This window comes from Argiope bruennichi, chromosome 4 (genome assembly GCF_947563725.1).
Source record: "Argiope bruennichi chromosome 4, qqArgBrue1.1, whole genome shotgun sequence".
Taxonomy (NCBI): Eukaryota; Metazoa; Arthropoda; class Arachnida; order Araneae; family Araneidae; genus Argiope; species Argiope bruennichi.
The window spans coordinates 27,015,896-27,043,371 of record NC_079154.1 but is presented as its reverse complement, the minus strand read 5'-3'; the positions used below and the strand labels follow the sequence as shown (position 1 = coordinate 27,043,371).

The following is a 27,476-nucleotide window of genomic DNA, read 5'->3' as shown; positions in this document are numbered from 1 at the left end:
TATTGCAACGTTTATATTGCTTATTTTCTGCAATGGGAAATTCTGCAAAGCATTTATACATTACTCTTAAACCATTATGTGACACTCGTTGGGAAGTCAAAATAGATTAGGTGAAAGCAGTGTATACATAGTTTGAACGTTTATTAGGTGCAAGAAATGTCATTTATTTTATGTTTAATTGTATTGTTTGCAATATTTTACAAAATTAACACATCAGTAAACTATTTCAAGTAGAAACAATTGTCCTTGACTCGGCTTTCAATTTAGTCAATAAAATTAAAACTGAAATCCAAAATTAAGAACAAACTTTAATACATTTTTCGACGAAACAAAAGTATTAGCACATAATTTGAACATTTTCCTGAAAAATGAATTCGAAAAAGGAAAATATTATGTTCCGAAGTTATTAAAATAAACCCGTAGAGGAATTAACACTGTAATTGATACTGTTATTTTACAAATAGAAGATAGATTTAAAAGTATACCAAATATTATTTCTGATCTCAAATTAATCACTGATATAAAAACTTTAGAAAAATATAATTTGAGAAATGTTCCAAAAACTTTACAAAGTTTTAACACAGATATAGTAGATGAAAACCTAATCCAAGAAATTTGTTTGTTACGCGATTTGATTTTGAATGGAAGCGATGCAAAGAAAGAAAGATTTGATGAAAGAGCACAAGACATATTGCAATAAATACTAAATAATAATTATAATGAGTTATTTCTAAATGTATTAACTGTGTTAAAACTTTTCTTTACGTTGTCAATTGCTATATTAAGTACTGAGCTCTTTTTCAGCAAATTAAAATTAAAAAAGAATTATCTTCGGTCAAGCATGTGTTCAGAAACACTTAAATGCACTTGCTGTACTAAGCATCGAAAAAGAAATGGCAAGAAACTGTAATTTTACTGAAGTAATAGATGTATCAGGAAAAACAAAATCGCGCAATTAAATAAACATGCATTAATAATATATGTTCGTGTTTGTATTTTTTTTTTTTTTTTTTTTTTTACTTCACAAAATATTAGGGTTCCAATTGGCTTCTTGCCCCTAGGTCCCTGTGTAGAGAAGGCAGACTCTGAATCTATCATATGATTTTTGGCGAGATATTTGGCGATTAATTCCTGGCATGCGATTAATAGCATCCGAAAATCGAATTTATGTTTTAGATGCGTTTTTCCCAACCGATTGAAACAAAAATTTAACACAGAACTACAATTGTAGTCACAAAATCCCATGCCAAATTTCATATATTTAAGTCACTGCGTCTTTCAGTTATTCCGTTTACATGTTTCTGAAAGCAGAGATCCACAAACAATCAACTCACAGTTGGCTCAAAATCCGACAGATGTCTACAATATAGATGTTAAATATGTATACCGAATTATATAGTTATCATATTTGTAGTTAGCGTGTTAACTTATATTCGAACAGATGGACAGACAGACTATCTCTGAATAGATTTTGCTCAAAATTTGACAAAAATCTGCAAATTTGGTGTAAAGATCGTATACCAAATTAAATTCGTTTATCTTAAAGCGTTTTTGAGTTATCTTTGTCATAGACAGCAGGCGGATATTCTTTTTTAAAAAAAATGTGTTTTTCGAATTCAGGGTGGTGGTACATAACGTGGAAATTCGTCAAAATCTCGAGTTCGAATTTTTTGGCGAATACGATACTTTTTCTATACTACGTATATAAGTAAAAAAAAGTAAAAAAACAGAACAGGAAATATAAATACTTTTCATTTCATGCCTTATTATAATTAGAATGAATATCTTAATACATTTCGTAAATTATAATAAGATAATAATTCATAAATAATAATCTATACTTAAATAAAAAAAAAATCTGAAGCTCTAGTTGATATTTTTAGTTTCAAAGTTTCTTAATTGTTGAATAACTTAATATTTCATTCCATAAATTAGATTATTTGTTATTACGCATATTAAAATCATGTATACTTCTAATGCAGAATACAATTTACATTAGGAATACGGAATTTTTTTCTCTTGCCGAATCATACAGAAAATGACAAAAAAAAGGAGGGAGCGGGGCTGCATTTAAACATACAATTCAACATTTTATATCTTGAAGACAAATGATTTTTTTTTTTGTGATATTTTGAAGAAACTGAATAGAAATTACACATGCAGGTTTTATTTCGAATTTTCATTTCATATTCTTCAGGGAAAAAAATATTCTCATTTATCGAAAATTCACATTTGTACGGTTTGTGTTTTGATCATATTTGTACGATTTTGGTTTTGATTCATATTTGTACGATTTTTGGTTTTGATTCATATTTGTACGATTTTTGGTTTTGATTCATATTTGTACGATTTTTGGTTTTGATTCATATTTGTACGATTTTTGGTTTTGATTCATATTTGTACGATTTTTGGTTTTGATTCATATTTGTACGATTTTTTTTTATTCACATTTGTACGATTTTGGTTTTGATTCATATTTGTACGATTTTGGTTTTGATTCATATTTGTACTATTTTGGTTTTGATTCATATTTGTACTATTTTGGTCTTGATTCATATTTGTACGATTTTGGTTTCGATTCACATTTGTGCGGTTTTGGTTTTGATTCACATTTGTGCGGTTTTGGTTTTGATTCATATTTGTACGATTTTGGTTTCGATTCACATTCGTACAATTTTGGTTTCGATTCACATTTGTAAGAATTTGGTTTTGATTCATATTTGTACGATTTTGGTTTTGATTCATATTTAATTCATATTTGTATGATTTTGGTTTTGATTCATATTTGTGTATTTAAAATTAAACGCCAAATGCCTGGAAAGTTATTTAATTTTAAAAATTCCTTATAGTTGCAAGGAATATTTTGTTAGAAACAAAGACATTAAAATATTGAATGAGGTTAAGTAACACCTTCAGATAAGCATTCATTTTTTACTCGTAGTTAAGAACATGAAAATTTGTTTTATCAGTTATCAAGGAAATGCCATTTCAAAACAACGCATTGAATGAATCGTTTTCAAGCAAATACTTTCACTTTTGTAATAGTATTAGTGTAGAAATTTAACACATTATTAAACCAATGGCAATAGTCTCCTCGAAACTTTCTCGCATAGTGCCCAATAAAGATCTTATCCACTTCCACCGCATAAATTTGCAGACCTTGGATAAGGCCCCGAATATCTTGCAAAGCGTTGGTGAACGATAATTACGAAATATAGATCTTTGGTATGAATCTAGTACTTTTATTCAAATATTTCACTAAAATATATATTTTGGACGCCTTTTTTCAGTCGATTGTTACCAAAATTTCACATAAAACTGCAGTTGTAGTTATAAAATAACATACCGAATTTCATTGATTTAAGTCATTATGTTTATGAGTTACTGCGTTTGCATGAATGCTAAAATACAGATAGAGAGACAGATAGAGAAAATATAGATAGAGATGGATTTGGCTCAAATTTAATAAGTATCTATATTTAAGATAATAAAACTCTGTACTAAATTTCATCTACCTAGTTCCTTGCATCTTGGAGTTATTACAGTTAATTTGCATTCGAACCTACAGACACACTATGCATGAATTCCCTTCAAAATATTCAAAAATTTCTATTTGGTCTAAAATCCATATACCAAATTTCATCCATCTAGCTCGAAGCGTGTTTGAATTTTCGTATTCACAGATAGAGAGACAACCGGATGGACGGATAGACAGACAGATTATAATGCCTAAAATGTCATTTTCGAACTCAAGGTAGTGTGAGATTATGGTATTCTGCAAATGTGGTCGTAAGTCCATCTATCAAATTTTATTCGTCTGGCTCAAAATGTTTCTGAGATATCGTGTTCACATAAAAATAGACAGACAGACAGATAGACATATGTCAAAAATGTGTTTTTCAGATTCAGATAAGTCTGAAGAGTGCAGATTCATCAAAATCCCGAGGTCGAATATTTTGACAATTACTTTCCCTATACTTCATAATTTAATCCCTTAAAAAGACTTAAAAGTAGACAGTTCCTTAAAACATTAATATTTTAACCTTTTAGAGTGCGAGAATGGTGCACTTAATATTGTTGTGTAGTTGTAAGCTGAAAATTGCTGATTTCCATGAGGAAAAATTATTATAAGCATATTATGAGACAGGTCATAGAAAAAAAAATCTTAATCTCTTTATGGAGCTTCTAAAATAAATGGTGTATTGCAGCATTTCAAGTGTAGAAGCTCTAATAATAAATTTTTGAATAAATAAAAGTCTTTTCGAATCGTAAGAATCAAAATATACTTTCGGAATATTGTAGTAAAAAAAAAAATTAATATTCTGAAGAACACCAAATCTCATGATATGCATTTCTGAGAAAAGGTAACGAATGAAACAATCAAGTTCAAAAAATGAATAATATGCATGAGGGTAAATAGAGTGCCTAAACTCAAAGGTACTTAACCTCCGTGATCTTTCAAATATTGAGAGAAGTGGCATTATAATTCAAGTACCTGGTAAGTATGGAGTTTATTCTAAACTGAAAATGATAATCAAGAGGAAACTATGCAATATAATAATAAAATCAGAGAAGAGAAAAAAAAAAGAAGAATTGATCGGCAAATTCAGTTTCGCAAAGCCATATTGTTGTGATGTGACATTAAGTCAAGGGAGAGATGTTTCCAAGCAGTCTGATTGTCAATGAAATTATATTTCATTTTCATTTTTTTTTCAGGAAACAAATGAAGATGGCAAAATTGTTTAATTTGAAGCAACAGTATTGTTTATAAGAATGAAAAGCTACTCAAATGGTTATTAATTGCTTATGGTTCTGCAGCGGATTTAAAGATCTTTAATATTGGCAAACGCTGGCTTGCTTTCTCTGAAGAGTAGCAATACATCTTTATAATTGCTATTGTCTTCTTTTTTGTTGATTGTTGTGTCTGTTTGTATGATGTGGGTTTTAACTTGATTAGTAGGCCTGAAGAACTTGATGGTACTTGATAGACCGGAATTGTTATTATTCTTAAATACTGAAGCAAAGTTGCTTTCTTGAATTTTCTTATCATCATTAGATTTAATTGTAGACAATTTCAGTACCTTTGATAGCTGACAGAGTCGGGAGTATTACAAATGACGCATTTTGCAGTGAATGTCCATTTTTGTAGGAATTTTTATCCTATTTTGAATGGAACCATCATCTACCACGTTCTAAACCTACGAACTGGTAATGTTATTACACTGGTTTTTCTCTACTGAATTTTTATCCTACTTTGAATGGGACACTCATCTCAACCTAAGAACTGGTGTTATTATACTCGATTTTCTCTACTCAATTTTTATCCCATTTTGAATAAAACATTCCTCTCCCATGTTCTAAATCTACGAACTGGTGATGTTATTACACTAATTTTTCTCTACTGAATTTTTATCCTACTTTAAATGGGACGCTCATCTCCTATTTTCTAAACCTAAGAACTGGTGTTATTATACTTGATTTTCTCTACTCAATTTTTATCCCATTTTGAATAAAACATTCCTCTCCCATGTTCTAAATCTACGAACTGGTGATGTTATTACACTAATTTTTCTCTACTGAATTTTTATCCTACTTTGAATGGAACGCTCATCTCCTATTTTCTAAACCTAAGAACTGGTGTTATTATACTTGATTTTCTCTATCGAATTTTTATCCTGTTTTGAATGGAACATTCATCTTCCAAGTTCTAAATCTAAAGACTGACTATGTTCTTGCAAGATGTTTTCTCTACTGAATTTTTATCCTATTTGGAAGGGAATATTCATCTCCCATGTTCTGAACTTAAAAACTGATGATATTGTTACACTGGTTTTTCTCTACTGGTATTATAAACAAGTTTTCTCGATTACCCCATGTATATAAGATATACTATAAAATCGAAAACTTAAAATAATAACAAAAAAAAACATCTAGAATAATAAAGAAATCTCTGAAATTAATTTATTCTTTTATTCAAGCGTAATTAACAACCTTTGACTTTCAGAGTGTTAATAAATCAAGTATTATTTTCCAAGACAAAAAGCCGTTTGGAAGCATATGGTACAGTGACGCAAGAAGAGTGATCTTCTGGGCAACATCGCTGTCCCACGCTACTCGTGATTTCATTCATGCCCATGAAATCCTCAGTTTTTCGAAACGCCAAACTGAAGCATCGGGCCTTTTCGACAGACTTCTATAACGATTAAAGTGAATAACTGCAATTAAAATCGGATGATGTTTCATGGTAAGGTGGAAGTCAAACTGCAGAGGCGTAATTGCGCCAAGTTCAACAGTCCTCCGGGTATATTCTGGAACTGGGCCCCTGACAAAGGTGTGTAGTGTATATCTGAGCGCTATTGCTTTTTCTCTCAATATGCCGTGATTATTTATGTTTTATTATTATTATTTGAAAGAATGTTTTCGTTTTGAAACCTCCCTGAAACTTTCTGTATGTATATCATTGAAAATTGATTCCATGAACAAGATCAAGTACTTTTTTTTTTTTTAACAATAGATTTTATGACTTTCTTTTTCTTTTTCCTACTTTGTCATAAAATGATTCTTCATATTCATACTATTTTACTAATTGCTTGGCACAATTTGGCGAGATTTGAGTATGAAAAATTCTGCAAAGACGAAGCTAAGGGTTTGAATACTAAGATATATTCCTCCCAGGAATATTTAAACTCGTTTATCACAAGGAATCGTCATGCTCTACCCTAGTGGTCATAGGCTAAATATGAGTGATAAAACTACGACATATAATATCTATTATGTATTAGACTTCATTTCGAGCATCTTGTTCAATGATCCGTCACGACGTCCAGTTGTTGATGATGAAGACTTTAACCATGAAGCATTATTGCGCCACCAAGGAAGCCAGAAAAGCACTTACATAAACGGTACATCCTTACATTTCCATCTTCTTACTCGAAGTGTTTTACCAGTGGCCATTCAACAGTAGGGACCTTGGTTATATTATCGCAAGTAAATGTATAAAAGTAATGTGAAAAATATTTTGGCTTTAATGCTGATTTAGTGGATGAATTTATAGTTACGTGATTTAACTTAGAGAATGCAAGCTATGCGCCAGCGTAATTTCGTAATCCCGTTGTGCATTTTTTTTATTACTGCTGTCATTGTACAGGTAAGAAAGGCAACGTGCAGTTAAATGTCAAATGATTGTGTTTATCAACAAGTGGATGATCGTGATGATCATCATGAACTGATTCCGTTTAGAATTTTAAGAGGCAAATTTAAATCGTAGGGCAATTTATATTATTACAGCACTCTTTTAATCAATATAGTTTCATATTTCAACACAATTTAAATTTCAAATGAGTTATTTTAATTCAACTTCGTATTTTAATAAATTTGTGGAATATGAAAGAGTGTGTATGTGTATATACATGTAAAACATTCTTTGAAGAAACACACATGAAGTACTTAAACAACTTTTTTTCCTTCATGATTTGACGAAATAGTCCAATTTCTAACTTCTATCAAGATTTCTTTTTAAAAGCCACAACGGACAGTGCAACATATCAAATAGGAAGACAAAAAGTATTTTAAGCTTATGTAATATTTTTAAAAAATTATAACACAATGTTTTGATTTTGTTGGAAAATAATAGTTCATACAGCTCAGATTTTAAAATTGAAGAGAAATCGGAATTCGAATGATTTGAAAATTATTCTTAGTTTGTGGATTAATTGAAAATGTTACAATTTCACCTTTCACAAACGTCGTATGATAGTTGATCTTTTGCTATCATAGTAAGATAATACGAAGATAGAGCTTTAGGAAGTTGCAAATGAAGGACAGTAGAACTATGAAAAAAAAAAAAAAAGACTGATCTTCATGATCGATGGAATCGAAATTTCGAGTGTTTTTACACCAAGCAAATTTATCGTAAAATATTCTTTGAAGGAACAAACAGACTTGAAGTTCTTTTACAATTTTTGTTCTTCATGATTTAATGAAATAATTCAATTTTCACCTACTATCTAGATTTCCTTTTCTTTCTTTCTTTTTTTTTTTTTATGTAACAATGAAAGCAATACATCGTGTACCAAAGCCAAAGAAGGAAAAAGAGATGACGAGAAAATATTTTGAGCTTATATAATTTCAAAAAGGAATTTTCTGATACAACATTTTTGTTCTGTGACGTAATAATAGCGGTGCAGCTTAGAAGTTAAAGTGAATTAATTTTAAAACGTTGATAAATTATAATCATCACACACACACATAATAAAATTCTTGAAAAAATAAACATAAATATTTGTTAAGAATTTCCGCATTTACAAATAAAAGAATTTAATTATCAGCAATTAACTGTGAACAAATATAATAAAACTATAATTTTACAAATGTAATATAACATAACTAATTGGATGAATAATTCATATTGTAATATGTTAAAAATAAATAGTTAATTATTAATTAATTTTATAACAATTTTAATAATTCTGTGTAAACACACATTGCAATCTTAATATTTTTTAATTCATCGAATTTACAAATTTATTTATTTGATTACTTAGCTAACAAACTTTTTTGTTCGATCTACCTGTTAAGCATCTGCCTATTCAGAAATCCATTATTTAAGCTTATTTCTATGAATTTTTTAAAACAAAGATTTGATTGGTGGATAATTGGCCTTTTTTTTTAAATAAATGATGACATTTCTCATAAATAGTTCATCAAATTAAATTAAATTTCGCTTTTCATAGTTCTTAGTTTAATATTATAAAATACAATACAATAGTACTGAAAATATAATGCTAAATAGAAATTAATGTTAATCTTGTGTTATTTATGTTATATAATGACAGTATTAATATATTAAATATTCCACCAAAATTCTATTTCTAAGCTTACAAAGAAAGGATTTTTTTTTTTTTTTTGTATTTTTTGATCGAAAGTAAACAAAAATAACAACAAAAATAATAGAAGAGAACATAAAATATTTTATATAACAATATTTCTCTTGCATTACTTCTCTTTAGTAAAAAATATTAATTTACATTCTTTTTCTTATTATTTTTATTCGCTTTAACGACCAGCTAATCACTGGAATAATTGATTATATTTCATTTGAATTGAATCATAACATTCATTATTCCATCAAATTTCCAAACATTAAAACCATATTATTTACATAGTATGTTCTAAATTTTGCGATATTGTAATTTCGCTTTTGTGTTCTTCTTGTCAACTACACACGATATTAAACAGAATTATTCTTCTTTAGCTTTTAACAACAGAAGAAAATCACATGATTAAATATTTGATGAAACAATGAAAACGATTTGATAAAACAATGAAAAATTGCCAAAATGCAGAAACAAAAATTACAAATATTAAATTAATATCAATTTAATTTTTTTTTTTTTGTAAGGGAGAATTTTAAGTTGATGCAAAAATCATTTTTTGCACTAAAGTAATTTCGAAAATTATGGTGAAAAAAAGTCAAAATTTTTAATTAATTAAAAAAATTTAAACTATCCTATATACCTAGTCTCACCTTCCAAAGTATCTATGTATCAAGTTTTATAGTTCTAAGACAAACGGTCTGGCCTGTAGAGAGTCCACACATATATGTACGCAAACATGCACATACATTCATTTTTATTATTAGTAGAGATTATACATTTGAAATTGATAATGCCCATTAATAAATGTGCAGACGTGCATTATATTTATTTATTAGTTCAAAAATTCATTCAGTTAGAATTAATCATCACAGCTATACTTTAACTGAATTCCACAGATTCATATACAAACTTTAATGAATCTGGAATTAAATTATTCCTATCTCTGTATTAATAGTTTGAACTAAACTTACTAACGCACATAACGTTCTTTTGCATTTTTATTCTTTTAGATCAGTTTTCTTTGCAAACACCGAATATCAAGCATTAAGAAAATAAAATAACTATTTCCACGAAATGTTCAAATCCCGCATTATATTAAATATTATACAATTTCTAAATTTCATCTAAATTAGCAGTAATAAAGAACGATCTCCAGAATGCCTTTAAAAACTGAAATTTATTCAAATGAATCAAAAAGATCTCCAGATAAAATTAAAATCGAAATGATTTATTAAAAAAATAGCAACTAGCCGCCATTGGAGACTATTTGGTTCGGTAGGATTATTGGATGCTACAATTGTTAATCAAATAATTTATGCAGTTTTCTCTTAATGGTTTCCTCGGTAAAATATTTTTGAACTTCAAATTTTTTCTGGTATATAAATATGTATTAATTTAAAAGCATCACACCATCCTCTAAACTACACAACAAAGTTACTGCACCTCCAATTTTTCTTTCATTTCACCTAAAATTTTAATTTTAATTGGTAAAGCGGAAGTGATAAAAAAAAACAATTCAATCAAAAAGAACTTTCATGCTGAAATGAAACATTTTTATTTAAAATATTGCAGAATTTTATTTAAAATATGATATGAAACACAAATATTAACTTTATATTTCCAGCAATTATAAATTTTTTTTTATTTTATTAAATAAAATTTTAAAAATAAATAAACCAGAAAATAACGTTTGCAAAAAATTAATTTGGGTTAACTATAAATTTAAAAAAAAAAAAAAAACAGTAAACAATCATCAAATAGCGAGTACAATGCTTGAACCGAATTATTCTAAATCATCCCATCTCAAACGCATTGCATAAAATTCTTTCTGTGATTGACACAACGGTTTCAAGCCAGAGGGAAACCACGGCGAAATAATTAGCAATCCTACCCAGTCCGATAAAAAAGGAAACATAACCATTTCTGATAGGGAGAAAGTTAAAATTCGCCAGTCAGTCAGTCTGTTGTGGAATTATCTGTTGTCGCGTCATTGAGCAATTCTCATCTGTTGGTCGGCAGAGGTCGCTGTAGTGTACGGATGAAATGTTTTGGCATGCTATGTATAGGATGGAAATGTTCGAACATCACTCGTTTAACTCGGCGTTCGTCCACCGGAGACTGGTTTAGCATGTTTACTTAGAGCGCGCGCTCTTTATAATCCTTTGCGCCCGACTTTGGCAGTTCATTAAAGCGACCGAGCGTCACACCTGCGTATCGGCATTTCCTCATCGTCCCATTTACGAGTTACCTGGTTTCCAAGCGCACCTGTGCGCGCATCGTTTCGGAAGTTCTAGCTGTCTTCTTTATTTTTGCTATTAAGAATTATGTAAACATTTTATTCTTAATCGAAATTTTTGCGAATATAAATATCGTTTGCATATTTTTATCATTTTTTTTTTCGTTCGAATATAAATATCGTTTGGTGATTTATCAAAAATTTATTACTTTTTTTTGTTATTTTTTGCGGCAAAATAGTTTTTAAAGTTTATTTTACAACATTAATTTTTTCTGCAGCAAATAATACATCCGTCTTAACTTATTATTTTTTATTGCAAATATAAATTAATTTTTTATAGCGAATTAATGGAATCTAAATATTAAATCAAAATAAAAAGGAAACAAGATTTCCGTTTAATTAAAAAACATGAAAACATGTTTTTAATAATCTCATTGAATAGTGAATATTGAAAAGTAACAATCCTTTTTAAGAATTGCTTTCTGAAAAAATGACCGAATACAAGCAGAAGATGGAAGATTGTGACAATCAAATAATGACAGGGAATGGCGTAGAGCCCCCTGATTTCGAAGTTACTCTTTTGGAACCTAGGCCTTTCAGGCCTTTTAAGAGTTCTGAAGAATATTTATATGCTATGAAAGAGGATCTTGCAGAATGGTTGAATGGATTATATGAAGGCTTAGATCTGGATGCTGATAATTTCTTAGAAGAGATGGAAACAGGAGTTATTCTGTGTCAACATGCCAACAATGTAGTGCGAAAAGCAAGAGAATATTACAGGTAAGTTATATTTGATTTTTTTTATTATAAAGCTCATTTTAGTTAAATATATTATATGCGCTATATTGAGTTGTTAAACTTAGTGATATTTTTCTGTCTCAAATATTATTTTGTAATCTGTTTATCATCTCAGTATTTTTCAAAAATATTTTTTGCAGATTGTTTTCTTTTTAAATGCTTATAAATATAGTTCTAATTAATCTAAATATTGCATTTTTGAATTATTGCATAATTATTTAACTAAGTTATTTGGAGTAAATAGTCCTTTATACTAGTATTTTAATTCTAGTACTCGTCTTTTAAATTCATTGCATTAAACTGTTTGCTTATGCTTATAAATTTTATGATTATTTTCCTGTCAGTTTTAAAATATGTAATATTAAGAAATTTTTCTGGAGATCAGGAATCATTCTAATAAAGCTGTTGAGGATTAAACTAATTTTTCATTTAAATTATTTACAGAATTATTACTAGAATTTACAGGAATATATTTTTTCCAAAATATTCTTGGTATTTGGAGGAAATTCATTTGTTAATTTTATGGAATGTTGGTTATTCTCTAAAAGTAGTGTAAATGTAGTATTTATGTAAGTAATAAATAACATTTAGGAATCAATTCTTTAAGAATTGTTTATACATTTGTTATTTATTTTTTGAGATATTAATTTCATTGAATTCTAAGGATATTTTTACTTTTGAAACTATACTTATACTATTACGGTTGTTTTTGTTTTATAAAAGTTTACTGATAACCAAATAAGGCAATATCGTTGCTTTTCAATAGTATATAATTGGCAGTTTAAAGAAATCCTCTAAATCAATGTTAAAATTTTTTTAAGTAATTCTCAACTAAAACAGAAAAATTTGCTTACATTTATTTTGCATAAAGATGTAAATTTCACAACATAAAATTTTCTATTTTTACAAAAAAACAAAAAAAACAAAATGTCTTTTTAGGTTAAGAAAGTTAAAATAGCTTGTTGCTACTTCTTTAGTTTTCATAGGTATTGAAAAATCTTCGATAAAAAGAGATTGTTCTTCTTTTATTCTTATTAGAAATATTATTCATGTATAAAACACATACTGAAATGTTTAGCTGCCATTTTTAAAATTGTTAATTTATTACATAGCAAACAGCAAAAATTTTTATAATAGTAAAATTATGCAAAAAATTAGAATATTAATGCTTCGAATTTTCCAAACACGTTTCTTCGCCGTTATAACCTTCAGGTGAAAGGTGTGGTTTATATTTCACTGCAGAATGATAAAGGCTCGAATTTAGATGTAAGTTTGTTTTTGTTAATTTTGAACGACCTTCCAGTCCTTTCCTTTGGTTACCATTTCTGTCTGTCTTAAGCGTGAGATGAATTTATATAAGGTAAAGCGATATCGCGAGGCTTTGGTTTTCTCAGGTTTCAAAAAATAAATTTTTGAAATATGATAATTAGAGGTTGTAAATAACTGTAATGAAAAAAATAAATTTGCTGCACACGAGTACGATTCTCTTTCTTTATTATCGCTGCTGCAAATTATATTAGCAAATAATTATTAAGTTTCATTTGACGAATTAATTGCGAATAAATATTTTTGATATATGTTTTAACCAGTATGAGAAACATTTACACAGTATTTAATTACAGTTTTTACTAAATTCAAATGACTTCAAATAAGAAAAAAAAGGATGTTAAATGTGAAAAATGAACAAATCATAAATGCGTATTAAACTAATACAAAATAATTATGGATAAAATACTAATAAATTCAAATAATAATAATGATTAAAATAATGATGAACGACTGCAAGAATAACTAATGGAATTTCATGTGTAAGCGAAGGTCCTTTTACCGTTACATTCTGCATTCTCATGTTTTTGCAATTGCTTTCTTTCGCCTAAGATCTTCGCTTAGAAATATCCTTAAATTTTTACTGTGTCATTACAAAATTTAGGATTTCTTTCATACTAACATATTGAAAGGTTGTTAAAGTTCATATTGATTTTGTTGATGGAAAATATTTCGCTGCCATCTCAAAAAAATATTGCTGTAGCCTCAAAATTGAAAAATAGATAAAAAATTTAAAAAATTAATAATAATAAGTGAAAATATTCTATTTGCAATAATTATGCGCCAGATTTTGTGGGAACGTTTGGAGACTTATTGAATATGTTAGTGGTGTTTATTTTTAAACTCTCATATGTAGAATATTTTTTTTTTAAAACAAGGAGATATGATAATGTCTACGATTCGTTCTAAGAAGTCCAGATTTAGATTAAAATTGTATCAAACATTTGACCGATAACTAATTCTTCTTCTCGGAAATTTTATGAATCAGAATTTTTTTTTTTTTTTTTTTTTTTTTTTACGGATAGACTTGATACAGATTTTCAAAGAACAATTTCATATAATGGAATGTCAATCATTTCATTACAAGTTTTATTTTTAAACTACCCCCTTTTTGCTAAAAATAAATAAATAAAAAGCTAAGAAATAGAAAAGAAGACAGAAAATTTGTATTTTTGGTATTTTAGTTCGTAATTTTTTTAAGTGCTATTAAGAAATTACTCTAAATAAATTCTTTTAATCAAGATATGCCTACTTACCTTCGGGTCGAAAATTTGAGCAACACTTTGACAGTTGTAAATAGTGATAATCTGTTATCGTAAATCTTGTAAAAACAAGCAAGTTTTCCTTTACTTCCTTTTTTTCTATTAAAGCCATACTAAATTTTTATTCTGTATACAATTACAATAAAAAGCTTCACTAGATAAAATAAAAGAATCTGAAAATTTAAGCCAGAGTTAAAGGAATCGGAAATTTCCGAAATAAGACGATTCAAATGCTGACTTTTTTAAAAATTAATTTACAAAATTTGATAAAAAAAATTTGAAGTTAAGGAATTGCAGATTTCCTAAATTTTCTCTTTCCTGTAATCATTAAAACTTAGAAAGAAGAATTATTTGATATTAACTACTATTCCTTTTAAATACTCATTAATTAAATTTTTAGTGAGATGTTATTTTTTTATGTAAGCAAACTGGACAAGTACTTTGAAAAAAATGTTTTTTTTCACTTCTGAAAGAAAAAATTAGTGTTTCTTTTATTTTGAAAAAAAAAAAAAGAGCTTTTCACCCTCTGTGGTTTCTATTTTTAGTATAACGAGACATTTTATCTGGAATGTTACAGGATGTATTCGTGTTTTATGCTGCTCGGCATCCTTTAAATTAGAGATATGAAATGGAATTCTTTATCTATGCAAATATTCTATGTTATTGTGAATTCCAGGCACATATGAAGGGTTTTTACGTTCTTTATTTAGAACACGAATTTTTCAAATCGTCTGGAGCCGTTTGAAAGAAAGAGTTGTGTGCATCAAAATTTCGCTAAATTACGAAAAAAATGGAGGTTTCATATACCGTTTTTACATTTTGTTAAATCGTTTAATTGCATGAAATTTTTTAAATGCTTAATTTTAAATAACATCTTATCCTTAAATAATATATTATTTATCTTCACTTTTACATCTAGTTCTTTCTTTCTTCAAAATTTCATTTAACTTAATTGTTTAAAAGTGAATATGAACTGTGATTACAAAACATTTATAACTGAGTTTAGAAGATTTTAAGTGGCAACTCTACGAAGAATATACATACGTTCACATCAATCTTTGTTTTTGTGATAAATATCACTATATATATTCTCTAAGCAAATGGCAGCGTTTGCATACAACTTGCATGTCTCCTTTAATATGTACTATGAAAGCTGTCTTTTTATACACAAGTATTAACCAAATTATTGTTTTCTCTTAGTAAACAATTTTATTGATAGCAATGTGATTAGAGATGAATTCGCGCAAATGATTACTGTCAGTTGCCAAAGCCGAAAATCAAGATCTGTTTATTATAGAATCCAATATTTATATAGATACATGCTTTTTGAATTATTTTATAAATTGCATTCGATTTTAGAATACATTATAACAAATATAAGATGTTTATTAAAGTAAAATTGCATTTCAATCACTTTATTAGTATCATGCTGTATCGATTTTTGAGAATTATATTATTCTGTCTCCATTTTTTTTTTATATATAAATTCTGTTTTTCTCCACAATTAGTATGCTAATTTACATGAAAAAATTGTTTAGTATCAAAAACTGTCCACGGTAGACGTAGGAAAAGAAATAATCCACGAAATGTGTAGAATATTAAAATAAAATAAAAGAATAACCAAATAAAAAAAGCAATAAAATGCATCAGAAATTTTAAAAAATGTCTTCTTTTAAATTTACTTCTATCTGAACATCTATTTATCGACTGTTGTATTCATTATTTCCATTTTTTACAAGAGAATATTAGAGAATATATGCTATTATCTGTGTTATTTAATTTAATTTAATTAATTTCATCTTACATATTACACAGGTATACTAAATAGTCATATACTCTAAAATGATTTCTGCTCTTGGTTAATACATCGCTATTTAAAAATCAAATTATTGATTCTTGAACATGATAAATTTATTTACGATATTAAAATGCAGTAGTTTGAAGTATAAAAAGATCTACCTTTACTTTAATAAACATTACCTCTATATTTGATAAGAAATCGTCTGCTTATTTTTTCTTGCGGAAACATGCGGAAAAACGATTTTGATTAATCGTTTGTCTCAATAGAATTGTCTTACCTTTTTAGGCTTCCGTGACCCAAAATTGAACAAATGGGTTTACTTAAGACAAAATCATGACCTTTGATCAGTTGCTTTCCAACACTTCAAATTGTTCTAGATAAAGAAAGAAACTTACTGGTTGTGTTGATATAGAACTTTTATGGTGTTTCGTTTGTACTCGGCATATAAAAATTATATTTACTTTTGTAATCAAAAGTAGAGAACATCATGGATGGAGTTGTTTCTACACATACTGCCATTAGAACACATAAGATATCTTTTGCATGGAAAGCATGTTTTTTTTTTTTGTTTTTTTTTTAACATAAGCTCTTTTTTAAAAGGCTACTAAACTTGTTACCTCTGCTTATGAGAAAAAGAAGGGAGGAATAAAATAAAACTCTGGAAGTGGTAAAAATAACGGATTTTAAAGGCGGTTAACAACGGTTTTTTTCAGTAATGGATGTCTTGTTGTTGTTTAAGTCTGACGTGATATGCTAAATCAGCGAATATTCCTTAGATTTAAAAAAGGGAGTAGAAAATGGCATATCTGATCAGCGAAACAGGCAAAAGACTATGATGTTTCCAAAATTTTTAAAAAACAGTTTTCTTATATTGCAAAAAAAAAAAAAAATCTATTCTGTTATTATATTTATTTGTTAAGAATCATGGTTCAGTTTTTGTTCATAAATTGATGTTTTTATGTTTGGTTTTATCCTAACTTTGTGATTTATTATAGGCTATACGCGAACTATTGCTTTGCTATATAAATTTGACATATTATAAAAAAGTAAAATATTTGCTCCTTCGTAAAAGCTTACAGTTATTAAGGTTTTCCGAAAATATTTGGAAACATTGTTGATTTGAATCTTTAATATGTATTAGTGCAGTTTCGTTATGTTTTAGTGTTAAGATTTTAAATCGGAGTATTTAATTATAATAAATGTTAATAAACTTTAATATTTAGTTTTGTAAAAACGCTATAAACGGGTTAAATAATAAAGAGTATCTGAAATGATTATATGAAGAGATGAATTAATTATTCAAATGAAAAGCAATTGTCAAATATTTCTTACGTATGTTATTACCTGTGAGATAAATTCTAAATCGAAACTTGAAAGATATGAATTCTTGTATGATCGTAAAGTCACTTTTATTAATAAATTAATTCATATATTCGACGTTACTCGGAGTTTAAATACTTTTATGTATAATATTTTTATTTTAAAAACTAATATTGTATAAATTATAATATACACAATCCTTTTATCATACAAAACCACTTGATTGACTGCCCTTGGGCCTTGGTCACTTCTAGTCACTTGAAAATAAAGGTTTCTCTTTTTCAGTTCTTTAGGCACTGTTAAATACTTCTTTAAACCGTTAAAAAATACCAAAAGATAATTTCAAAAAATAGTGGTACATTAGAGCAAAGTCTTAATTGTTATTGCATTTCAAAATCATCTGCATTAAACTTTAGAAGAATTAATAAAAAATTTCATAAAATGGGGTTGGTAAGAATGAAAAGCTTAAATTTATGAATTTTAAAATGATATTAAAATATCTCTAGTAAAATAATTTGCACCAAAACTATAGAAAAGCATAGAATTACAGTTAATTTCTAATTAATTAAATATGTAATTAATTTGTATGCTTTAAAAATGTACAGTATTATTTCTCATATCTTATATAATAAGCGTGCCAAATTCGGTTGTAATCGGACCACTTGCTTAGGAGAAAATGTATAAGTTAATAGTTAACCACAAAGACATTAATTTATATTATATTCAATGTTATACTTATTGAATCTCAAGGCCCAAATATGATTAATTCCTATCCACATGACATAAATCTAGAGTGATCGTCGTGCCACTTTAGTATCCAATATCTATCATGCAGAAAATAAGCGTACTAGACATGTCAGCACAGTACAATGCGACATGCAGTTCTATTTTAAGTATCCACAGTTACGTTTTCCATCTAAGAGTGGCATCATGCTAACTTTTTACTTTCTGGTATGCGAAGTACAGAAAAAGTATTGTAATCGACAAAAAAATTCAAACTCAAAATTTTGACGAATCTCACGTTTCAGGCCTCATTGAGTTCGAAATTTGGTATATGGTTGTAAATTTCTATCCAATTTTGAACAAAATCTGTTCAGATGAGATTTGTTTGTTCGAAGTAAGTTAACATGTATATAAAAGCGGTAACTCACAACGCACTGACTTAAATATATCAAATTTAATATGTGATTTTGTGACTACAAGTGTAACTCTGTGTCAAATTTTGGTTTCAATAGGTTGCGAAAAAACGCGTCTGAAATTTGGTTTTCAGATACTGTTAACCGTGTGTCAGTGACTAATCGCCAAAGATCACATTATAGATTCAGCAAAATTGCTAAATCCACGCCAAAGTTTATTATTTCCTAACTATTGTTCGCCAATGCCTTGCAAAGTGTTCTCTGTCTTAGGCCACATTTTTTGCTGGGAATGTATGATAAAACTTTTATTTAAGAATAAACGAGAAAGTTGTGATGGGACTACTTCTGCTGGTTTCATATAAAAGTATGAAATATGTCCACGTGATGTTTAAAATGTGACCCACTAATTTAATTCTGAAATCCATTGTGCTTCCTGCAGAAAAATCCGAACTTGTAAGATAACCCTCGTGGTTATACGCATCAGAAGAATGGAAGAATGAAATGACACGCGAACACAAATAGTGAAGGATTTCCAACTAGGGCCAATAGATTGAGATAAATCCATAAGCAAGTCGATTAAACAATGGTATTAGTGAGATATAGGCATCTACCTAGGGCCAATAGATTGAGATGAATCCATAAGCAAGTCGATTAAACAATGGTATTAGTGAGATATTTGTTAAAAGCAACACTTTTGTCTGGTAAAAAAATTTAAAATGAATACTTTGTGAAATATAATTGTCCATGTTCATATCCATTTAATTACTTTACTTAAACTATTGAACTTATAAACATGAAGCATCTGCTTAAATATAATTATGTCTAAGCATGGATATCGCGCCCCCTTACAAGTCACAATAAATAAATTAATAAAAACCTATACGTTTTCAGAAATTTACTAAAATAAATAAATCAAAATGGGTCGTTCAACAAGTTAATTATGTAAAAAATTGGACTGAAATTTTCTACCAGATTAACCAGCTTAAAAAAAACTGCTGCCAGCTTATCAAAAGACAGCTTGCAGTTGAACGTTATATGACACAATGTGTATGTCATATAACAGATTGTCATATGTTTATGTAACTCTAATATAATTTTAATGGGTGACATTGTGTCTATGTGCCCAATAATAATGATGATGCAGTTAAATTTATTTGATCGTAATATCAGGAAGTATTGCAACTGTAATGAATCTAGATATGTTGGAAGCTCATTTCTTAGAGAATACTATTAACTAAATTTATTTATACTTATACAAATATTTATTGAAATTTGTCAACCTCGTTTAATGATGGCCCAGTCACGATCACATAGCTGAGACTATAACAGTGAAATCTCGTTCTAAAAGGATTGCGAGATGGCTGTTTAAAACTCCGATCCTCGTATCTGTCTCGTTTTCTTTATGTTAATTATGTTGCACTGAATAATTATACAGCTTTCCATGCTGTTTGGAAATTGCTGTTCAATATTACAACATTAAAAGTTGGATAGACTTGTTATGAAGTATACTTTTCAAATTATTCTGTAAAAAATATGATATTGGTAGAAATTTTACATTAGTGTGTAGGGTCAGTTTGGATAGTTGGAAAGTAATTTTACAGAATGTGTCAGTTTCTTCGATAAATGCATTTTTGAGAAGGAAAGTAAGCCTATAATTTATGTGAGTGCTTAACCATGCTCTAAAAGGCTCACTTATTCCTTTTTTCCAAATTAATTTATTAATTAACCAGTTTTTAGAAAACCTTATTATTAATAATTACACTAGTATATTCTCGATTACTTCAGAAAATATGGATAATTGATAATTTTTGCTTAGAGATCTCTCTAACTCTATTGATGCATTCGTTATTAAGAAAATGTGTCTGCTATTATAAGTGCTTTTACTTGTGTAAGTCTTTGTCATATAGATGTTATGTAAAAATAAATGACTGATAACAATTACCGATGATAGACTGATCCTAGTATATTTTCAAGACTTCAATGGCAGCTAAAACAAACATCAGTTATTTCATCATTAATAATTGATAGTAAAATACTTTCTGCACGGCCTAACCAGAATTAAATAGTCAATTTAGTCAAGCGAAGAGTTATGTAGCGTATTCAATCTGATTCTGTAATTGCTTTTTAGTAAAATTGAATTCATTCGGTTCACCCCACTGATTCTGGGAGTATTTATTAATGGTGAAGTATTTTGCGACCTTCGGCAATGCGTAATCTGAAGACCCTCTTTTAATAAAATGGTCTGTATAATTTCATTTTTCATGCACATTTTTTAATTTTAAATTAATAAATTTTAATTATTAATTTAAAATAAAAAAATTATTACATTTAGATAAAAAAATTGCTTAGTGTGATTGTTTTTTACTTATTGAATTTGCTAATATAACATTTGTAAAACGAAATTTTTAAAATTGGGGGGGGGGATTTTTCTTTATAAGCTCTTGTTTTTGAAGAGCTCGGACAAGAAATATGAGAAATATTTTTTTAAAACGACATCAAATTTAAATAATATCTTTGTAAGATTGAACAATGAACATTTTTTAAAGTATTATTTGTATATATTTATATTTTATTAAATTTTACACAAAGCATTACATCATATGGAATAAAAATGAGTTCCCCATATCGATTCATTTGCTTTCATAATATTTTAACTTTCATTCTTTGAAGGAATTCACCTGCAATTCGTCATTCTTTGTCAAAAAATGAAATTTAATAAAAGAAATCTATTCTGAGAATGTATTCAAGAATACAAATAGCGATTGAATGCGGAGAGTTTTTATAAACGAGATAGAACTTGGTGCAAATGTAGCTATTGAATTCTTGAAGTTTTAAAATTTTAAAACCAGATCTATGTTGACAAATAATTGCATGTACACAGTGAATATTTCAAGGAAGTCTGTATTTAAAAATTGTTTTTTCCATTTAATTATGCAACCACAAATAGCTAATTCAACTGGATGAAAAACCATAGGGGCTCTTCTCAAAATTTTGCGGTTGGCAAAGTTATTTAATGAGGACGTCTGGTTTATAAATAATATTTTCTTATAACACAAAAGAGCAAACGAGGAAGAAAATGAGTATTCGTGGCATAATAAAAAAATTTCAAGTATCGCATATGTTTGTCTGACCAGCTTGTAAGAAATGAAATGACCAGATGGGTTTCAATTGTACTTTCTGAGGATACTTTTCATTCAAAAGTTAAGATTATTTCTTTCATTATCAGAATATAAATAACTTGATATTTATCATTCAGATAAAATGGTATTGTGCATTTCAATATTTGTATTTATTATCATTTCTCAAGCTAGAGAAGAGTTGAGTAAATAAAGAGATGAAATGTTAATTGTTTTGTATTTATCAAATTTCAAAGAAAAATATTTTTACTTTCTCGAATTCGAACACTTGATTTTGACGAATCTCCACGTCGTCGCCCTGAATTCGTAAAACATCTGCCTGTCTGCCTGTAACAAAGATAAATCAACATCGATTTGAGCCAAATGATTGAAATTTGGTATGAGATCCTTACACCAAATTTTTAGATTTCTATCAAAATTTTGAGTAATATCTTTTCAGAGGAAATCTGTCTGTCTGGATGTTCGGCTATAAATTAACAAGATAATTACAAAACAAACAGCTAAATTGATAAAATTCGGTGCACAGATTTAACATCGATAGTGCAGACACTTGTCACGTTTTGAGTTAAATCCAACAAAGGTTTGATTGTCTGTCGGTTTGTACATTCAGAAACAAGTAAACGCGATGATTGAAAAACGCAGAGACTTAAATATATGAAATTTGGTATCGAATTTTGTGACTACAAGTGCAGTTTTTTTTTATCAAATCTTTCTTTCAGTCGGTTGAGCAAAACGTGACTAAAACTCGAAATTCGATTTTTGGATGCTATTCACGCATGCCAGGGATTAATCGCCAAATAACTAGCCAAGGATGACAAGGATTCAATAAAAATGCTTAATTCGCGCCAATAGAATATTTCGTAACTATTGTACGCCATTACCACGTAAGACATTCTTTGGCATGACAAGTGTATGCGAGAAAGCTTTAGGTAGACCACTACCATTAACTTACTATCAAAATATCGTTCACTAACAAATCTGCAATGAAATACTTTAAAATTGGCCCAAAATTATATTTTAAAAGTATGCAATTAATTCAAACAGTTGTAGGATACAAAACATGATAACATCTTAAATATTACTATTGTTAAAGGACATTTAATAATATTAATATATTTTAAATACAGTGTGATTCAAGACATGTCATACGTGTTTTGCGAAAGATAGATCATACTAGAATAAATATTTATTATATGTTTTTTAGAATATGTGAAACGCAATACTTGAAATATCAGTTACAATCAAACCTCGCATAAAGAGCGAAATAAAGTGTATAAAAGAACACACTTAACGAGCGATATTTCGCAGAATGAGTGGCGCGAAAACACGTGACGTTACATGCTGGAATTGAACTATATCAGTCTGTGTGGAGCATTTGCTTGAAGAGAACCCTTACATCAACGTGGAAAATGTTTTGGCTGGATAGCATTGTCGAATGCGCTTCCAAGGGGTTTCAGCAAGTGTCTGTGGAGCCTTAGTTGATGAAATTGTGTCTCTAACATAATTATGGGACTGGAGGTGGATAGCAAAGACATCGTTGAATTGGTGGAAAATCATAGCCAGCACTACCGAAGAAGTTATGAGACTGTATTCTGTGAGAAGACAATAAAAGAGATTTGGTCTGGAGAGGAAGAAATAGTAGAAAAGAAATTTCCAGTAAAATTAAGAAAAATTTGAAAGCATTGAAAATTATTGCATCATCCCTAATCAGACAGTAATTATGTGCCCTACATTTAACAATTCTCATTTTCGCCAAATTTTGAAGAGCAACCAGAAACAAATATATTTAGACAATTTTGTTGTAAAAACAGCATGCATTGTAAACAATAAATTACAATATTATAAATTTGTTACTGATTTTTTTTTTTTTGAATGAAACGCATTTTTTTATTTTATATGGATGCCTATGGAAAAAAAATTGTTTCTGTTATGAAGTGTTTCTTATTTCAAGTAAAATTCGAGAATGAATTATTCTTGTTTAGCAAGATTCCACGATTTGCGCAATAGCATCGTTAACAAGCGCATTTTTACGATATTTTCTTGAAATGATAAGCCTACTTTATTGAAGCAGGATGACCTTATTTGTGGACATAAGGTGGTTCTAATTTACATAGTGAGGACTTCATCATTTAAATATCAGTTAAGACTGCTTGCTTGCGAGATATACTAGTCATCTTTGAATTTCTACGCCATTCTCTGCAACTGTCTTAACGCCAAAGGCAGTCTGGACATTGAGACGTTGTTATTATTATTAAAGGACATGACTGTTCAGAGTGTGTTTTAATTTTAAATATTTATTTCATTTTTTTTTGTATTTTTGTAGCAATTGTTGCAATTATTATTATCTTTTTTAATACAATATCGAGTCAAGCTGGTTGAACAGCAACATATGTCTAAAACATCGATCTCCAATAATAAATACTATTCGATGTCGCTAACTTGAAGATGAAATTGTAAATATTTTACAATTTTTTTTCGTTTGATTTAAGTTTTTCCTCTTCACCAAGTTTCCCCACAATGTGATTGTTATCGTAAATAATTCTGTAAATGTTGATGTCATTCAATGAAATTGAAATTTTATTTCTCCACTTGTAATATGTTGCATTGAAGATGATGACAGAAAAAAAATGGCACAGACAAAATTAAACTCCTGAACAAATGAGAATGAATTTTTTTTTTTTTTACCTAAAACGATTGTTTCGAAAATTTTACAAATAACCCAGGAATAAAGGCCTCTGTTATTTGAACTTGAAGAATCGAAAAGCTAGAAAGTTATTGGCATTGCTATGAAGAAGCAAGTTTCAATTATATGATGATTAAGTTATAAATATTTTAATTAGGTTCTATTGTTGCTTGCTTGTGTATGTGTGGTTCTCATCTTCAACGTGTTATCTGTAATGAAGAAAAATAAATTAATGAAACAAAATAAAGAAAAGAAAATCTTGTGGTTTGCTCTATCGGCTCTTAAAGCCATTTTCCACGAATTCAGAACAACCCTATAAATATAAATAAGAGACATTGTATCTATATAGGTAGGTGTGTTTCGCATCCCTTTCTAAACCACTGAACCGAATTTCACTACTGATTTTGGAACAAAAGAAAGAACATTGCCAAATTTTCAAAGTGAAAAGGTTAATCAAATATTCAATCGATTAGAAATTAACCGAAGCTTTGTCTTTTTCATTTCGGAGCAAATTACACTACAAGAAAAACTTTTATGGCGTCTGAAAATTCAAAATTTTACTTTTTGAATGATACCGATTTCATTTCTATAATAACATTTTTTAAATGTTTGTTATTTTTTTAAAATTTAATAAAGGATTAATTTTTTTAGAAATTAATAATGATTGAATAGATGCAGACGATTTAAATATAGATATTCTCTTCTGCTAAGCAACTATCAGAATTTGAACTTCTTTGCCTTCACTTTTTTCTATTTCTATTTTATTTTGTAGCAGTGTTTTTAGTTGATTTTTCTTGGGTATACATTAGCAGAATTTTTAAAAAAAATTAAAAGTTGAAGTGCAGGCAGGTGATTACCAATTTATATCAGGAAGAACTATTGATAAGATTTATTTTCATGTTGCAGATATTTAATTAAATGGCTCGAAACAATAATTAAAACCTTTCTTATACTTCTAATTTTTATGGACAAAATTTGAAGTATTTGTTTAATAAATATTATTAATAAGTGATGTAGATATTTTGTCGTCGTCGGTTTTTATAAATCGTTTGATTTTTTTATTTTTATTTTATTGATTTGTTTATTTTATTAAATCGTTAAATACTTTATTATTTTATTTAATCCTTTGATTTTATTATTTTATTTAATCGTTTGATTTTATTATTTTTTGAATTATTGATTTTATTATTTTAATTTTAAAAAATACTTCTGACGAAAAATTATTTTGTGTATTTTAATATTTTATACGAAAGCATTTTAAAATTAAAAATATTATACATGATAATATTTTAATACCGAATACTGGCGTAAATTATAAAGGTAAGAGCTTCAAATTTACTATTCAAATTCAAATCAGAATCGAATTTACATATTTTAACAAAATTACTATTAGCTTTTCCGGTGGGTTTTTGTCAAGTGATGAGTGGGAAAGAATAATGGTATAATAAATAGAATTTTGCGGTTGAAAGACGTAGAAAAAACATTATGGCGAACATTGCTTTTGGGCGTCATTAAGATCGTTAGGGCGTCAATTCATTTAATTGAATTATAGACTGTCGCATCAAAGTCATTTATTTTCTAAAATTACGAGATAAATTATTCTTATCATTTTCTAAAACCGCGGTATAAAAGATGTTTATGTGTATTTTAATTATAGAGTTATTAAATATACTTTCTTGTTTGATGGTAGCCAATAGTAAATTATGCCTTTTCAAATTACAGCGTTATTATTTTTTTTTTACTATGTGGATTGAAATTAAGACGAACTGAGTTATGTCAGTGATTTTTATAAGTTTGTATTTTTTTTGTCGTCTAGCATTTATTATATTTTTGGAATATACCTAAAATTTATAATTTGAAACAACTTTTACTTATATTTCTTTTCAAATATGCAGTGTATTTTTAAACTATGTTTTTTTTATAACTTAGGACTAATTTGACAAACAGGGTTTAAAAATAATTACATCTTACAGTAATTCTTGAAATAATCGCAAAACTTCGGCATGAAGTTGAAAATATTTATTTTGCATTTAGTTATCTGAAAGAAACAAACAAACCTCTTCCTCCAGAAAATAAATTTTCTTTAAAAAGGGCAGGAAATGGTTAAAGTACGCCAAGCATGAAAATCTTATCTGCACTAGTGCTGAGAAGAGATAATGTGTTTATATGCTTAAAAAGATAAATGATTCTAAATGCTGTGAACGTTGTATTATCTTTATTTGATGATAAAACGAAGCCATTCTGAAACTAGTGAAAAATATTCATTGTTTCAACAAAAATTCTGTCCATGAAGTTTTGAATGAAATTCATATTTTAAAGAAATCAGAAGTTACATTTTAATTACAAGTTAATGTCAAATTTTTTCATAAAAAAGTTTATGCCAAAAATTATCTGAAAATATTTTTATTGTTAGAGCAATGATGTTCGAATTGCATTTTATAGATCACATTTAAGTAAATTTCTATTTTTATTTAATACTTTCAGATTTCACTTTCTTGTAAACAAAGTATGTATAAAGAGAAAATATTATAATTTTCAAAAAATTCGACCTCTAGAATTTGACGAATCACCACGTTTCAGATCTTTCAAAGTCCGAAAAATACTTTTTTTGAAATTATATCTTTTTGTTTGTGAATGCGATAACACAAAAGTGCATTGAGCTAGAGCGATGATAATTGGTGTACAATTTTAACACCAAGTTTGTGGATTTTGTATCAAAATTTGGATGAAATTCATTGAAGCGAAATTTGTGTGTCTGTCTATCCATATGCATATAAAAAAGATGATTAAAAAAAGCTGTAAGTTCCATGAATAAAATTTAGCATATAGTTTTATGATCGAAATTTCTAGTCTGTTTTACATTTGGACTGAATATGGTAAGTCGAGAGTTAATTAGTTTTG

General features: G+C 28.1%; 1 protein-coding gene across 1 annotated transcript in view; it reads left to right on the top strand.

Moving 5' to 3' along the window:
• Positions 1 to 10,850: 10,850 nt before the first annotated feature.
• LOC129966538 (GAS2-like protein 1) overlaps positions 10,851 to 27,476 on the top strand; it is a 68,843-nt gene continuing 52,217 nt past the window's right edge. Inside the window, exon 1 of the mRNA XM_056080977.1 lies at positions 10,851 to 11,892. Coding sequence (XP_055936952.1) covers positions 11,603 to 11,892 — 290 coding nt within the window. The 5' untranslated portion in view covers positions 10,851 to 11,602. The remainder of the gene's footprint in view (positions 11,893 to 27,476) is intronic.